This window comes from Lepisosteus oculatus, chromosome 7 (genome assembly GCF_040954835.1).
Source record: "Lepisosteus oculatus isolate fLepOcu1 chromosome 7, fLepOcu1.hap2, whole genome shotgun sequence".
Taxonomy (NCBI): domain Eukaryota; kingdom Metazoa; phylum Chordata; class Actinopteri; order Semionotiformes; family Lepisosteidae; genus Lepisosteus; species Lepisosteus oculatus.
Genome location: NC_090702.1, coordinates 50,881,431 through 50,899,350, shown reverse-complemented (window position 1 = coordinate 50,899,350; position 17,920 = coordinate 50,881,431). Strand labels below are relative to the sequence as shown.

Genomic DNA, 17,920 nt, shown 5'->3' with positions numbered 1-17,920 from the left:
TGTTGGTGATCCAACCTATCTTCCCTGAGGCCTCATAATCTAATGGAGCACTACTTTATAGCATAATGTGAGTGGACAGTCTGAAAGCAGTGCCTGTTGTATCATGTATGGAAAACTGAAAAGTTTGACCTACAGTATTTGTCTATCTCACAAGGAGCATGTTTCTTAATTTGACCTGCTTTCCACAGGAAGACTTCTTTCTGTTGTTGTACTCAGTGTGGTTCATGTACTATTAAAAGCTATTTCATTGTACTTGCTAAATTCCTACATATCAAGATTTTCTAACACTATAGGGGATTCAGGTGTCAGCATTATAAGTATCACAAAGATATTACAAATTGGAAAAAATCTGTGTTTTGTATAGTATCTTATTATTTCTGGATCAAAAATGGCTATGGATACATTTTACAATGAGTATTATTCCAGACCTTGACCGGATAGTTAGTAAGTAAAATATGTGAAGTCTTCTCAGAATTCACAATTTAATGATACAGCATGCTGACCCTTTCATTAATGTGGGTTTGATTTCACATTGATTCCCCCCTAAGACAGCAAATTTTGGAACCCCAGGGGGGGTATTCATGTAGACCACACAGAAGCAATAGAAGAAGAGGAAATTCTCTCCAGAGTGCTTTGATGAACTCAGCTGCAGTTCTGTGTAGAACTGGTCAGCAAAACTATTTAAAGATATTCCAAATTACTGAACAATTTACAGGGCACATCTTTATTGAAATAATGGTTAGTCCTCATCTTGGAGAGCCACGGTCCTAAAGCTTTAATACCTTCACGTCATCCAAGTGAAGATAATAGGAACAAGTAACCTTTACTTGCTCCTTTGCAGCCAACACATGCTGACACAGCTCCCTGCTGGAACCTCAACGCGAAGAGAACGTCAGCTTTAAATACACAGTTTTAAAGTAAATTGACTAAATAAGCAATTACAATTACAATTACATTTCTTAGCTGAAATGAGATCAGAAAACACAGTGTCACTCCAGGGTAGGGTCTGTGGGATTTTCCCTGCTCTTTGCAGGAGAAATAATATCAGCTGAACTTTTATTCTTTTCTCTCATGATCAGCAAACAGACCACTTCTAAGAGTTACAACTTGTCATCAGCGGATTGACTAGCAGTCAGTGAGTGGACACATAGATTTTCATACTGTACTGTACATACCTCCCATCTTGCAGCAAATAGGTACCGTATAACCATGAAATTAATTTAAGGAGGAAACAGAATTAAATTCAGCTGTTCATGTAAAGCAGATAACTTACCTGCTGTCGAGAGCAGAAGAAAAATCACTGCTAGGACATTGAAGGACTGCCGACTGGTAATAGTCATCTTCTTGTCCTCATGTATCTGTGGAAGAGGGAACCCGGGCTGCTTAGCTAAACTCAGGCACACGTCTGCTGTTCCTGCTTAAGCTCTTCATATTACCCGCTTTCACTGCCCCATCTGCAAAATCATAACACCAACAAACGACAACTTATTCCTATATACTGTATCTACTATTTGCTGAGATCAAACAGTGATGCTGATAAGTGACCAGAAAGGGGCATTTCTGAAGTCCTTGATCAAAGGTCAACAAAAACACAACTGGACATACAGTACAGTAAGAATATAAAAAGCACATAAAAATATAAAAAAAGGATTCTAAATGAGAGGAGATCATGTGGTCCTTCTATCTCATTTGGCAGCTGATATTTTATTGTCTGTTTTGGTACTCCCTATTTTCTTTCCTTTCATCAAAATAAAATTTAAAGATCAGTTAGACAAAGCACCATGAATTCAAGGCCATTGTGGAAAATGAAGCCTTTTGTTATGTGAAAAGAAAAGATCAAAGAAAATAATATGCATAGCCAAAGCAATCCCCCCCCTCCTCAAACAGCTAAAGAAAGAGTGTCTCAGCATAATATTGATCTTTAAAAACACTAATTACACCTCTTCAGGCGTAAAATTAAGTAAGAATCAAATTAGGTACCAGACTCAGGCATTTTCAACACTACTAAAAGCATTTCTTTTGAAATTTGTCTCATTAAGCACACTGTAAAGATTGCAATGACAGAAACTGTTCAGTGCCATGACTCTTTAATGGTAACCTTGCTCTGACAGCCTCCATTAAAGAGAGGGATTTTCCCTGTAGCTCAGCAACATTACCAGCAGCAAGAAAATGTAGCAACTCCATTACTGTGTTTGCTCTTCAGAGGAATCATACTATATACGTTCTGCTTTTGAACTGCAGGGGTCTCTGCTTGCAAAAATTCCCCTGATAAATATTTAATTTACTGGATACATGTTCAAGAGTATTGTAACCCTGTGGAAAAAATCGAATCTGTGACGGGTTGACAAATTGTTATTTAACACTTAACACTCCGAATCAGGGCTTTTCTATTAATATGGGAAAAAAAATTAAAATAAAGCAATGTTTCGTATATACAGTATACTGTAGATAAAAGAGTAGAAATCAAATCAAGTGATGTTAATGCTAAAATTGTATATGTAAGACCTTATTTAGATATTGTGCACACCTTTGATCACCTTGGAATAGAACCAATACTGCTGCTCTGGAATCCAGAGACGAGCACCCAGATACACTCCAGGGCTTAAGGGAATGTCGTACACTGACAGTCTAAAGGAACTGAACCATTTTATTCTTAAAGAGAGACAACTACGAGGGGACATGACACAAGTATTCAAAATCCTCAAAGCAACCGAAAAAGCTATCCTTGCAGATTTCTTCAGAATGAAAAGTGAACCATGTATCAGATGGCACAAGGAGGAACAATGTTGATACATGCTTGAGAGAAGCCAAGAGGAGACACTTCTTCACCTAAAGAGTTGTAGGAGTATTAAAGGCTACCCATCCACATTGAATCTGATACTTAGGAAATGGCTGGATAAGAGCCTTAGATCAATTATTTTTTTAATAAATACACAATAAAGAAATAAAAACAATACAATGGAGAATAATATATTTATAAGATAAAGGTATAGTACAAGTTGCCTATATAACTTTTATTTTTTCTTAATATTTTAGAATTTTAGACACAAATCTAATTTTCCAGAAGGAATGTGCTATGTTATTGCCATGCTTTTCATTTTTCATGGAGATAAAGGCTTTCAGTATCTCAAGCACTACACGTTAACCGTGTTATCAAGATTGAATTTCCCAGACATTTAAGGTCACTTTGATTAAAAGCCTTGGCATTTTATCAGCCAACCAAACCCGCCCCCTCACTCCTGGATGTGAAAGTCTTCTGTTGTGCTCAAGAAAGCCCCCAGACAGAACAGCAGGAGCAGTTTAGAACCTGACAGAGCCAGTGAAATGCTTTGCTAGTCTTGCATTTCTCCTCACTTAAACTCACAAGCACTCTGTGCTAAGTGTATGTTGTGGTTTTCTTTCTTCTGTGTTTGAATGGCTACATCTTTGTGAAAATGAAAACCTGAAATCAAACAAATCCTGATTCTAAAATACTATATCTGCAACCTCATCAAATTGTCAAGTGTATGTAAATGGTAACCCATAGTTTTCAAAAGAGTAGATAATCTCAGCAGGTTTACATAATGAAGACATGTTGAATTTAACCAAGGCTTTTATTTAAGATAAAATCAACTAGACTGCAAATAATATATAGGAATAATTGCACTTCATTTCACTTGGGTAGAAATTATATGTTCAGGCATTTTTTGTGCTAATAGTGTATCTAACCCTAACCCTAATAGTGTATCACTATTTTGAAAAATCAATCAAATAGAAACCACAAAGCTACTCAGCAACAAATTGCAGTTTTTGATTAGACAATAGTTGACAGTAAAATACAGTAATACAATTGTAGCAATACAGAATTGTATAACTGGTACTTGTATTAGAATGGTATAGTGGTGTGATGAATAGTACTGCTACCTCACAACTCTTGAGCCCCTGGGTTCAATTCCAGATTGACCTTTTGTATGGAGCTTTGAAGGTCTCACTGTGTTCATGTGGGTTTTTTCCAGGTGCCCTGGCTTCCTCCCAGCTTCCAAAGATATGTTGACCAGGTATATTGATGTTTCTGTTTGTCCATGTCTGTCCTGTGATACACTGATATCCTACAGTATCTAAGATTTCATTCATTGCCATATTTTGCCCTGTGATTCCAGGTTAGACCCTGACAGGGAAAAATACGCTTTCTGATGATAGATGATCGTTATTAATTGCATGGTTGTATACTGTATCTTAAATTTGCTTTCTCTTTATAATTCTGACTCACTTAATAGCATTGAATCAATAAAAAACCCCAATATAATTCAAGAGATTGATACTATATGCATGAAGAACTATCAGAAATGAAGAAACTATCCTATACTATACTTCTATACTCTGGGGCTCCTTTCCTTTTTTGGCAGCAACCAAATGAATTTGAGGTGCTCCGGCGGCAGTCAATGTTCTCTTCATTTCTGACAATTACTGTAGCAACTTTTCTGACTCAGCATGTTCTTTGCAAACGAAAACAAGGAGTTACAAAGGAGAGTGTCCAAATAGCTTACCGTGCTTGTTTAATGGCTTCTTGATGTAAAGAAAACACAGATTAATTTCTAGAAAGATCCAAGTAGACTAAAATCTGCAGCATAATGCAGTCCCTTTAGCAAAGCAGACCTGCTGCCAGACTCTAAGAAACCCACAGAGAAGAACCCACAGGAACTCCACAGAAAAAAACAACGGGGGCCTGAGGACATCCTGCAGGCTATTTGCATGTAATCTGTAACATTTCTGGAACCACAGCGCTGCAGCAATTTGTTTGCATGGATTATTAAAAATACTTTTTTCTCCATACCCGATGATCTCCAGTTGAAGTTTTTTTCCCTCTTGTCTATCTAGGTAGAGGTCATTTTTCAGGGCTGGCCTACTGACCTTTCCTCACAGACAAGCCATTAGAAGCTGGTTGTGAATGAATTTTACGACCCGTCAGAATGATGAGGATCTCAGTCACAACTCCACTGTGCTGATACTAAAGTGAGTCAGCAGAGAGAACTGGTGTTGTAAATGTGAGGACAGAGCCCCAGCTTGTCCAGTAAACTGCTACTTCATCAGGATTACATTTTTCAGGGAGATTTGTGCTGTTAGCTCTCACCTGACAAAGGAAATCAATAAGGGTCTCGTAAAAGCACCATCTGTCTTCCCTCCTAAAGAATGTGACCGGGAATACAATCAAAACAGAAATCCTAAAAGGAAGTATACAGTAACTATGACTTTTTTGTTTTGTGTATATGAACTCTCAACTCCTCTGAACAATATTTGGTTGTTTGTTCCATATGTTTGTGTGGTTCAATCTACAGTAACTGTCCATTGTAACTCATCAATTAGTTTGTTGCTGTTCTTGTTTGGCAGTGAATGCTGTATAATAATAGCTGTAAATTTGATTAGCTCTCACCCACAAAAGGAGAAGATTCATTAAGACATGTATCAGACCTGGTTTACTTCAGTAAAAATACAGACACTTGCTTTAAAGTAATTATCCTCAACCCTAGTCCTGGTAAACCCCTTTGTTTTATATGTGGTACAGTACATTAAAATGGCAGTTTACCCAGATATTAACTTTGAAGGTTATGTGTTTCAAGTATGATTACCCATTTTTCAGAAACTAAAAACAAATGTATTATGTAGGTCTGGCAACGGGCTGAAATGAAGCCCTTGGCAATGGGAGTTATATCTACTGTGGTGTGGCCACTCTGTGCTGTCTGGGCTTTATGCTGTGTGTCTGGGCCTTTCAGAACAATGAGGGGTTTAGCAACTACAGAAGAGGTTTCAAAACTGTTACAAATTGACAGTGCCACATGCTTAATAAAAGATACTTCACTGGAAAGATGCACACTGTTTGAGCAACAAAGCTCTGTGGAAGCTATCAATCACACACAGAGTTTGCAGAGATCTTCTAATTGACAACCTCTGAAAGCATTCTAGGCAGTTGAATTTATTTGGGGTAATTTATGGTGGTTTTTAATCACTTGTCTCACTACCCTGAAATGCCGCATGTCTGAGCTTGCTCACTACCTTGATGAAAGAAAATGCCAGAAGAAAGGGTCGACAACAATGGAAGTGACAATCCGCACGTGTGCTGCTGTTCCACTTTAATTAGCGCTTCGGTATGAAAAGACCCCTCGCTGCCAATCACTGGCTCTGCCTGTCAGTGCCTGTGCTTTGAACAGACGGCAGATGCTTTGAGCTACAGACATGGTTGAAATCACTGGTTCCAAAGGGAAGAAAATGAAACCCTCCTGCTTAGTGTAGAAACCATAACCAGCTTGCTTTGGCGGTTAGAAGCTCCTCCACTCACTTTCCAAATTTTCCATGATTTCTGGAGCTTCCCAGGCCGTCAGTCAGTCTACTCTGTTATATAGGAAGGTTATAAATTCTTTCAATTGCCTGGTAGAAGAACAAATTGTATTTGTTCACAAAATTTTTGAGAAATTCAAAGGTCACTCTGATCGAGGGTTATTTAATATCTTAATTAACTTAATAACCATCCTGTAGGCATGACGACCTGGGAGAAAAACTCCATGCATAAGAAACAGTTTCATATAAGAAAACATACATCCATCTAGAAAGTATATAACAAAGAACATAAACACAAACTAGACGTGTATTTCAGACCATGGTCAGAATAAGCTCAACGCCCACCTCTTCTGCCATTTACAAAATCTCTTACACTGTAGAAAATCAGAGGATGGAGAACTTGAAATCACTGTTTACTGAGCTGAGTCTTCAAATGCCCTAAAGAAATCCAATTATAAATAAGGAAATATCCTACTTTGTTTCTAAACTTTAGGTGGAAAAACAAACAAACGAGCAGTCCTCCTGAAGGAGGACTAATGAAGGGAGTCTAGCTCATCTGAAATAGCACTGGGAAAAGCAAGGTGATACATTTAATGGCAGTGAATAAGGGCACCTAACCCGAAACCTCCTGTTGGCTAGATTACAAATCAACAAGTTCTGACAGACGGGGGAGCCACTGCTACATCTCAAAAACTGCACAAAGTCTACAAAAAGGAAAATTGTTTTTCATTATCCTCTTCCTTCATCTTTAATGCTAGATGGATTCCTCATATATTATGCATTAAAACACTGCTTCTGTTGTCCCCATTGGACATTTCTTGCTCAGCAGCTGCCAAAAGTAACAACACATTGAGCTGAATGGGAGAGAAAGAAAAACAATGTCTTCTGTTTTTTAGCACAGACAAAATACAAAATCAAGAAAGTTCCAAAGTTGCTAAACAAACAAGAAACAGTCTGGAGTTAATAATTGTCATGCCTGGTCTTTGTTTTTGTTGTGAACCTCATGTTTTTATTCTGTGTGTATACAGTACGCACACGTCAAATTGATTGACAACAAACATAGCAATGCAGAAAAAGTAAATAAATTAATGTGTAGGAAGTATTACATAGAAAAAGTGTTACATATAAAAAGACTTGATGATTAAGGGTGTGTGTTTGTGACAGCACTTAGGGAAAACAGCTCCAGTATGTCTCATCTGAAGGAACAGACATCAACAGTTAGATCAGAGAGTGATCTGGCAGTCATGCAGTTAAGCTGTTTTACAGTCTTCCACATTTCACCTTTACTCTCATAATTCTCACTCGTGGTCGGGCTGATACTGTAACTCAGTCCTCCTATAGGTATCATTTAATAATGCTTAGTTACAGTATCAGTATCATAAAAAGGGAGCTGGAGGAAAGCAGCCCTGACAATTGAGTTGAGCCTGTGACAATACAGTACACAGAACCTGTGACAATACAGTACAATAGAGCCTGTACAATACAGCTGCTCTCATACCGTTCTGTCTAAACCAGAAACAGTTGGACATGCATGGAATGGACAAGGATGTCATTATTGCTCATCAGGGTGGGGTTTTAGTCTCAGGAAACCAGAATAAGCTGTGTGGCAATCCATACAGCCTGCTGAAGTTTGTTTCCCATGTTGAAGTTTGTTCATAAACTGTGGAGTGACAGTGAGAGAAATGCATCATCAAGTTTTCCACAGAGTTGATGGCTTAGTGTTTGAAATCATGGGTAAGTTGAGATCAGTTTGAATGTAGTATTTTGGTCAAGATGGCCAAGATGAAACAAACTCCAACTAGCACCAACTTAAAACAGTGACCATCTTGAGATACGACATACAGTACATTAATATTTCAGTGGGACCTCACAGTGCCTTAATTTAATAATATTATTAATATTGCTATTATTATAGTGCTTATCATTGTTAAATAATTGTATCATCAGTATTGACACCTGAAGAATGTTTCACATCCAAAACTTTGTGTTTTCTCTCTTCTCTTTTCAGCATGGAATAAACCTATTACTTGTTCCGTTGTTAAAGTATTATGAGTGACACTGTGAGTCCAGTTAAAATGGGATGGGATCTCCATCAAGTTTTGTTCTTAAGAAAATTATGTTCTGTGTTCCCACTAGAGTGTGGCTGTGATAGCTTTGCTTTGGAACAGAGAATCTGTTTATTTCATTACTGACATGTTGTCCAATGGCTTGCAGACGGACACTCTGTATTTGTTTTTATCAGGTGCTAGAAATAGGAGATAAATGGACAATTTATTCATGCCCTGCAATGTAAATCAAAAGTCAACACATCCAAACAGGTTGTGGCCTCTTTTTCTCACACATTGTAAAAAGTGCTGCCGAATTCTCTCACTATCTTATTGCACACCTAATGTCTGATCATTTAAATGTTGTGTATGACTGTAATTGGTCTATTATATCTATAAAATCTTAGTTAGGGCACTAAAAAAAGCAATACTGGCCATGTGCAACTAAACCTTTAAAAGGTTTGCAGTCCTGTAAATGCTAACAACCACACAACACGCCCTGTCATTATTAAGGACAAAACAGTGCATAGTCTTCCTAAGCAAAAGAGTGATGATACTAAATGAAAAGAAAAAATCAGTTACAGTATGTTGCATTAGCTGCATTAAACACATGAGCCCCATAGATCCCTCTCGGTGTGAGTGTCAGTGATGGTGTATCTTGTGCATGTACTGTACTGTAGCTCATGACAAATACATGTAATGAACATTCCTAACTGGGCTGCTGCCAGTGCTGCTGCCGCGCAGGATCCTTGGTTCAATTCCAGCTCAGGGTGCCTGTCTAGCTGGGGTTTGCGCGTTCTCCCTGTGTTTGTGCACAGCTTCTCTGTGCGATGTAGTTTCCTCCCACCTCACAAAGAGACGATAGCTAGATTTGAGGGGCTTCTCTCACCTGTGCCCTGCGGTGAACTGGTGTCCCAACAAGGGGGAGAGCTGTGGTGTGACCTGAGTTCTGCCCTGTTCCCTGTTCTCCTTGGGCTAAGCACTGGCTTGCTGGAACCCTCAGCAGGATACACAGCTTCCCGCTAATGGACGAATGTATAGGTCACAGTCAGTAAAAGTTGCGTCTGATAAAAATAGAACATCAACTCTACGTCATGTGCAATTGGACTGTGATAGAGAAACTCGCAGAGAGGCTTGCCGTTGCCGTGGAAACCAGTGATTACAAAAGCGAGAGAGGAAAAAAAACAGACGTAGTCGCAGCTACTGTATGTGTGTTTTAAGTCTTCAGTTGGTACAGCAATTGCCATGTCTGTGTGACATTAAGGAGGGAATTAAAGTTGCATGTTTTAAGAAAATAAAATGTGAAAAGCAGAGACAGAGAGAGAGGGGGGAACACAGTAGGATCACTGACAGTTGCCATGAAGATATGTAATGAGTAAGATTGTGCAGAGGATAAATTGCCTTCTGTTGTGTGTGCTTGCATGGGAGTTTTTTGTCGTGCTTTGTTAACTTGACATAAACAGGAAATGCAATTACTGAGGTCACTTCAGACGTAGGCGTTCTATTTGTAAGGACTGGGAGGGTTGAATTGTTCTCTCTTTGGAAATTCTGCATTTGTCTGCCATTCAGAGGCTGAACGGCAGAGATAAAAGCCAAGCTGTTCTGGACACAAGTGTGTGATTCTCTCTCAGACAGAGAGAGCTGGTGCCTGACAGTTTTCTACAGCAGTTTATCTACACTTTGAAGAAACCTGAGACAGGCTCACACAAAAATGTGCTTTTATTTTCCTTGGCAATGTGTTGATTATAAATGTATGCAATGCATTCGTTTTCTTCAATTCTGAGAAATTAGATGGAGGAGATCATAGCCCTAAAGAAACATTCCATTGGAAGGTTTATTTGCACAAAATAAAAAAATAATCAAAAGAATATTTTTTACCAGATTTATTACACAGATTCAATGAAAAAATACATGTTTTGATCATATTTTATTGATTAGAGGTTAGAGGAATGTAGCTGTCTTCAGGCAAAATTCAAACCCAAGAGCAGCCTACCATTACAAATACCACAATAATGTACATCAGCTAACATACTGTACTTAGAACCACCTAGATATTTCTTATTACGTGCAGACCAAAACATGACATTATCCTTTTGTTGTAGTGTTAACATAATGTAATAATTCTTGTAGTGGTTGCAATATCACAATGATGTTTCATGAGACAAGTTATTGGAGATTTTTATATTCCGAGCAGAAATTGTCACCAAATAAACTTGAAATGTTTAAATTAAATTTCAGATAAGTCTGATTTGCATATAAAGATAAATGATAGATATTGAGGAGTCCCAATAAATGCAGTTATACAGTAAATAATAAAAGACACAATAGGTTTATACATGTCTATTTAATGTTTAAGAAGCGGAGGTGATTTACAGTAGAACGCAGGGGAGAGTTTCAGATAAAATTTAGGAAACTTAAATTCATATTGTATTCATATGCTTCACAAGTATAAAACAATACCTACAGTATTTATTTCTACAACTTTACATCAGCAGGTTAATTCAGCTCCCTGTCTAGGAAAATGTGACTTGTTTCTAGCTGTTTATCTACTCAGTGAAATGCAGTTTTAAAGGCTCCTTTACACGAACAGAGCTTGAACAAATTAGTTACTGAGCTGCACTTCAGAATTACTTAATTGAACACAATAACACCCTCATATAACCAATAAATATTCAGTGGGAGCACCCCTCCTTTTGAGCAGGAACCTTATATGGCTAAACCATAGGATGACTTGACTGAACATGATGCCGTAATTGTCTCGACAATGAAAAGCTGAAGCTATAAACTACACTTCACACAGTTTCTGCTTCTGAGTGGATGTATAACTCTCCCTCAAAATATCTCATACTGTAATATGGAAGTGAATGTAATAATTGTGTTGTTTTATTTTTCTATTTTGCACCTTATAACCATCAATTGTTATTTTACTTCATGGCTTATAGCAACACCTCTGGTACTGCACAGGGAGACGGAGGATGGACATATGAATGGGGCAATTTGACTGAAAATAAAGACAACCTCTATTATACAGTGCAACTGTTTCCTAGGAATGACTGTTTTTCCTAAACATGTTTAACCTGCTCTTGCTAGAAACATTGACCTTTTCTGTAATTAAAACGAACAAAGACAAGACAGGAAGAAAAAAAGAATATACTGTACAATGTGCAAAGTCTTCTTCCTTGGCCTACTTTGCTAACCTCATTCACAAACAACAACAGTTACAGCACCTTAGTGCCTTTGAAGTTCTGACTACAGAAATACATATATGACTACAGAATATGCTGTGTACATTTATCTGGAGCTGCACTATTTATGCTTGTCCATTGAATATACTTAAAAGTAAAACATAACACAGTAAAACTATGTTAGCTTTAAAGAAAGAATGTTACACTGGGAAAGTGGGAAACCAGGAGAGTTGCTAAGCTTGTGAATTGACTCAAAAAGATAAAACCAGTTAGAAACAGTATACTCTGTTTTTTCTTGTCTTTGATATGCATAAAAAGGTCGACTGGGATTTTAAATTAGAGGTTAGTGATGATGGAGAGACAAAAATAGCTTACGTGAGCTAGCTGAATTATTATCCTGTTCTTAACTAATATATGTTTTTGTTGAAATACAATAAATCATCCACAATCAGGCTGAAACACAATGCATTTGTGATACAACACTATAGAACTATTTCCTTATCTCCTTGCCTCTGCAAGCATGATTACAGGACCCAGGAGGAGACACGGGGAAAAATATTTTATTATCTTATGCTTGCGATTTATATGAACTCTCAACTCCATGTCTGAGTCCTTTGAACTCAGACATGTCCGTTATCAAAGAGAGGGTGTTAAAAAGATGTTTCTCTGAGAATGCTTTTTCACTACTAAAGCAGCTGCTTTTTTTCTGTAATACTCGCAGCGAATGTTATGCGCTGTTGAAAAATGAAAATGTGTGATCAGATCACTTAATAATTTCATTAATTGGGATTACAAGTCCTGAATCTAGTAAGCATCCTCCTAAGGAAAAGAAATGTCCATGATGCAACTTGAGGCATTACAGGGGTTGCTAGCAGTTCCTGAACCAGAAGAAGAAATTGAGGGACAATGTTTTTATCTAATGTGTGACATTTAAGTTATGGCCATGTGATTGTTAAGTCATGTGAAAAAGAAAAACATTTTACCTGTGTCCCCTCCTGAGTGTTGAGCATTGCAATTCAGACAATTCACCAACTATAATTTCAGTATCTCTGCTGCCACACCGTGTATACAGTCCAAGTGTTTATCAACACTGTGCTATTTAAAGCTGAGGTGCTCTGCTGTTTTATCACTTTCTTATTAGTTACAGTACACGATTTACTGTAGAGCAGAAAAAATGTTCAACAGCAAGAAACATTCCTGTCAGTAATATAAAGTATTATGGCCATTTCTTTAATGCACCAAGTAGGACTCTTGGAAAGCATACTGAGCCCTATAGCATAGGGGGCTGCTGCCTACATCCCAGGAAATGTCCATAGTAAACTGTAGTCTGGAGATTTCCAAGGTGAGTGGTGTTGGATCATTGAGGAACTGCTGGGTTCATTACACACAGGGGTGTCTGGGAGACTGAACACTATCAGTAATGGCTCTGTCAGTTCTCCACCCAGTAAGAAACACATGCTGTTTGCAGCCTGAGCTCCTGGTGAGAAGCTGATAAACTTAACAAAGCCCATTTCAGAAAGAAAGTTTATGCTGCCTTCACATCTCCCTGGCTGATGTGGGGATTGAGTCTGTGAATTGGGCTAAATAATAGGTGTCTGTTATAAAATTGTGGCATTATAAGACACAGGTAGTTAGTAAATCCAAATTAAATTGAAAGTATATACAGTAGGTGACTGAACTAATGTAGCTACTGTATAAGGCTGTAGACAGTTTCTGCACTCTCTAATAGTCTCTATCACATAAAACTTAGATGACTGAAAACTTCCTTAACTTAAACGCCGATGAGACTGAAGTTATGCTTCTCAGCACCTGCTGTCAATTATGTAAGGCCAATGCAGTAACCCTATCTGTGGATGGTACTGTACTTGAATTTCAATATAAAGTGAAGAACTTGGGGGTGATATTTGATTTAAACTTGTCTTTTGACCTACATGTGCAAAATGTTGTAAAAACATCATTCTTACATCTCAGATATATCGCCATATCACATTCTATGTTGTCTCAGACTGTTGCTGAAAGGCTGCTCAACACATTATTCTTTTCCAGTATTGATTAGTGCAACAGTTAGTGCATTAGTGCCATTAGTCCTACTTGCTGGGTTATCTAAATTCATGCTGAACAAACTTCAGTACAGTATGTCCAGAATGTGGCAGCCAGAATCCTGACCAGGTTGCAGGCAAGTGATCACATTACTCCTGTCCTGGATTGCTTGCACTGGCTTCCTATCAGGTTTCATGTCAACTTCAAAATCCTTGTGCTCTCCTATAAGGCTCTCCATGGCTACTTGCTAACTTTCTTCTCTCTACCTCTCAATCTTGTTTCATCTGACTCTGGTCTCCTGTTCAGCCCCCAAGCTCCTCTCCATATTATAGGCGACAGGACCTTTATTTCTCCTGCTGCACCTCAAAGCTCTGGCATTCTATCCCCAAAGATATCAGAGAGTCACCTTAGTGCATTCAACTCAAGACTCAAAACCTGCTTCATCAGATGGGCTTTTACTTCATTGGTCCTGTGACTTTGCATTCTAAACCTTTGGTTTTTAATTGGGCTAATTTTATTATCTTTCTCCTTGTTAGCTTTTTTCTCTTACCGCAAAGAACTTTGAGAAGTTACTTTTAAAGGTGCTATATAAAATAAAGATTCTTATTCTTAGCTATTATAAATATTAGTGAATCATATGATAAAAACTAATTCAGGATTTTTTTTTAATTTCAATTTTCTTTTCAAATAGATATCAAAAATAAAATATTAACAAATAAAATATAACCAAATATAAATTTAAATTATATCTGTTATCCAGTATATCATTATACAGTATCTAAGAGGGCTATGCAAGAGGTTAAATTTAAACAAAACAATTTTAGTGTGAAATGGCTAAAACTCCAAACACAAACATTTTGTGTTTTTACTATTTTGAGCATTTCTTTCTTCGAGCAATTTGTGGAATATTTCAAGAAACCATGTATTGTGCTTGTTTATTGGCATCTGTGTTATTTGAGCTTGTCATATAAAATATTTAAAAGTAAATATTTGGAAAATGTCTAGAAAGCTAAGGTTAAAAAGCCTAACCGGATAGGTACTGTACAATATTACTGCCTTCCTTGTCTTCGATATACTGTATACTGTATAAAAACAGCACAGCTGATTGGGTTTTTAGATGCAGGGGTTAATGATGACAGAGATGCAGAAATAGCTGATAATATGATCAGGTTGAAATAGCATCGTGCTCTTTTTCTAATATCTTTTTGTGCTGAATTGCATCTCTGATCCACGTTCAAGCAGAAAAACAATACATGTTATTTCAATACTCGGTCCCTGAAACAGATAAGCTTTGTTTACATTCTCTGGAGTATTTTACAGCTCGTTCTCATCCCCTCATATTGTAAAAAAAAAGAACAAGCATGCTGGTTTTTTGTTTAGTTTTTTATGCATGCTGGATTTTTTAAAAGCTTTTAATAGATTCATAGAATCCTGCTGGGCTCAAAGAAACTGAATGAAAAAGATAAACGTTCACAAGTATCAATAAATGAACTACAGTAGATTCATACTGCAAGGCAGGTTTTGGAACCCCAAGTTATTATGTATAAACTCAGTCCTTGTTTCCTTTTTGTGCTGGAGACCATGAGAGCACACAACTAAAAATTAAAGTTAATGAATGTCCTTAATTTGGAAAGACTTTAGATTTTATCATGGGATGTGCTGTATAGGTACTTTTTTGAGGAGATGTATGCATGCCAGTGAAAATGATTAGTATTTATCATACCAGCTTCTCTCACTGCACTCTGTTCAGAGTGTGATAGGTTTGTTCCTCCTGAAACTTTCCGACCGAAGCTCCAGGACTTCATAGACTGCCTGACAAGTGCCTGGAAAACTACTGCAGAGAGGTCTTGACAGTGGATTAGTTCAGAACAGCCACACACAGTAAATATATTGGAAGGAGAGTGCGATTGTTTTTCTCCTGTTCACGGTATACTGTTCTTTAATATCTTTTTAGGTGACAGGGCGGTGCAAACATTGTATGTGAACATTTTTGGTAAAAAAATAGAAAGCAGCAGAGTAGGATTTTTCGGTAATAGATATGACATGACTTTAGGATATGTGGCACAGGCACGCAGAGATGTGCCTGAGACGATGGGACAAAAGGAGTTACAGTGAATCTTGACTCTAGTAACATATGCTACCTGAACAAACCTTGTATAGTAGGTTTCCCATGTTAAGTGATATATTGACAAATTACAAAAAATAACTTCCATTAAATTAATTACTTTCAGAATTAGTCAAGAAACACACATAAATAAAAAAGCTAATTTAAATGTATTTGGTAATATGACTTGCTTGAATAAAGCTTTTTAATCTGTTCTTGCACTCAGTCTTTGGTCCAGAAAATACCGTGCTGAAGGTTTATTGGTGCAAAGAAACTTACCGAACATAACTTTCTCCTCCTCTTGAATATTAAATAGATATTTTTCCTTTATTTTGGTCTAAATAGCTATGAATAGATGGCTGGGCAGTGATACCCAGACATGAGAGAGAATTACACTGTTATTTCACTCCCACTAAAAAGGAACTACGCAACTATGCTTTGTGGATGTCCAAATGCCTTGGACTCCGCACTCCTGAACGACGGTAGGTGCAAAACCCAGGAATTAGTTGGTATCATGATAACTAAACCTTTCCAACTTCTTAAAAGCTGAAAAAGACGAAAACCAATAAGCTACAGATCAATTTGCCAAATATACTAAGAGCTCAGCCGGAAGTAAAACGTGGAAACAACGGAAAAGAAGTGAGAAGCACTAATTTGATATGAACACTGAACACAATGCTAATGATGTAATAGAGCATGAGAGCATAAACACATCCAATAGTTTGATCGGGTTCTGAGGACATAGGTCATGGCGACATGCACAACTCAGCTCAGCTTGAGAAGAATGCTAATATACAGCTCCTGCCAGCCAGCTCACTATTATATGCTCTGGATCTAAACAATAAGGCTCCTTTGGCAAAAAGCCAGGGAATAGATTCACTGCCAAAACCATTTTTCTTTCCAAGGCTGCCCTAAGAGAGCTTCAACCTTCAGAGCATCGGAGTGAAGACTTAGGTGCTTATGTTACTGAAATGGAAAAGCATTACTACAGTATTCAGCTATTGTTGAATTCACGTGGAGCAGAATGTTTCATTAGGGACCACATATGACTATATGGGGGGATAAACTACTGTAACTATTTCAGTTTTGTACACAGTATGTACAGTAGTGTTCAGGCATTGTGTGATGAGTGCTGCTGTCTCTGCCTTTGCTGGGATTCGATCCCTGTCATGTCCCAGCATGCATGGCGCCCTTCCCTACACAGCAGGCAGATCCGCCACCCCAAAAAAACAGGTCCTTTGTCATGGAGTTCGACATTGTCCAGATTTCAGACTGAGGGAGGAGAGGGCTTGGCATCACTTCTGTAAATGGCTGAAAACACGAGCCCCCTACAATACTTTCAGATGAACTCTTGAATCCTAAGGTGTCTCTTGCTATTGCCGTTTACTGTATGGATCTGGAATCCCGCCCCAGTTACAGTCATGGTTAACAGAAGAACTTTTTCTCTGGTATTTTCTGAGGAGTTTTATTTGCAGTAGAATAAAAAAACTCTACCCATAAGATGACTACGTTTCACCTGTACTGCAATTTTGGAAATATACTGTACAATTATAGCAGAGTTCCTCCTTGGCGATGCTTCTCGATATCCTGTAAGCTTTTCTTTCTGCATGGAGAGACAGTTGTATCCGTGCATGCAAAGGAACTTCATGTACTGTATCTCACTTTAGGCAAGTGAAGACTGAGGCCTGAAACCTCCCGGCATTTCAGCACATTACTGTAACTACCCATGACTTGCTTTACACATACAATACATAAAGTACATGAATTCATTGAAGATATTGCATGATGTAAACTTTCTAATCATTTGCTTTGACAGAATTGACTTCACTTTTTTTGTGATTTGAGTTTTGAAAAATGGTAAGGCTTTTAATTTTTTCGTTTTAAATGCACGTTTAATGCAGCATGTGAATTCAAAAGGCTAGGTCCATGAAATTGATTAAAATGGACCATTTACTTGTCAGAGCTGTTTTGTGAAATCATTCAATTTCTCTATTAATTGGTAGCTCTTTCTATGTTAGATTATGTCTTTTGTTAAGATGCAGGTTCCATTAAATCTTCTATGCTAATGCTTCTATGACTTGGCTTGGCTGGGACTTTGGCACAGTACATTTTTACATTTGCTTCCCAAAATATGCCATTGTTTGATGTGGAATATAGCATCAGACATCAGTTATCAAATGTCTCACGACTGTGATTTTCTCCAAATCTTAACATCGATAGTGCTGCTAAAGTAA

The 17,920-nt window shown here is 37.7% G+C and overlaps 1 protein-coding gene across 5 annotated transcripts in view; it reads right to left on the bottom strand.

Annotated features, from left to right (window-relative positions):
- Nucleotides 1-17,920, bottom strand: part of shisal1a (shisa like 1a) — a 97,268-nt gene that overhangs the window by 69,464 nt on the left and 9,884 nt on the right. For 3 of the 5 annotated variants that reach the window (XM_069192712.1, XM_069192711.1, XM_015352028.2), the window contains exon 2: nt 1,274-1,454. The exons of 1 other annotated variant lie outside the window; for it this stretch is intronic. In XM_069192712.1, the coding sequence (XP_069048813.1) occupies nt 1,274-1,340 (67 nt within the window). In that variant the 5' untranslated portion in view covers nt 1,341-1,454. The remainder of the gene's footprint in view (nt 1-1,273; nt 1,455-17,920) is intronic. One more of the 5 variants, XM_015352030.2, reaches the window with a different exon arrangement.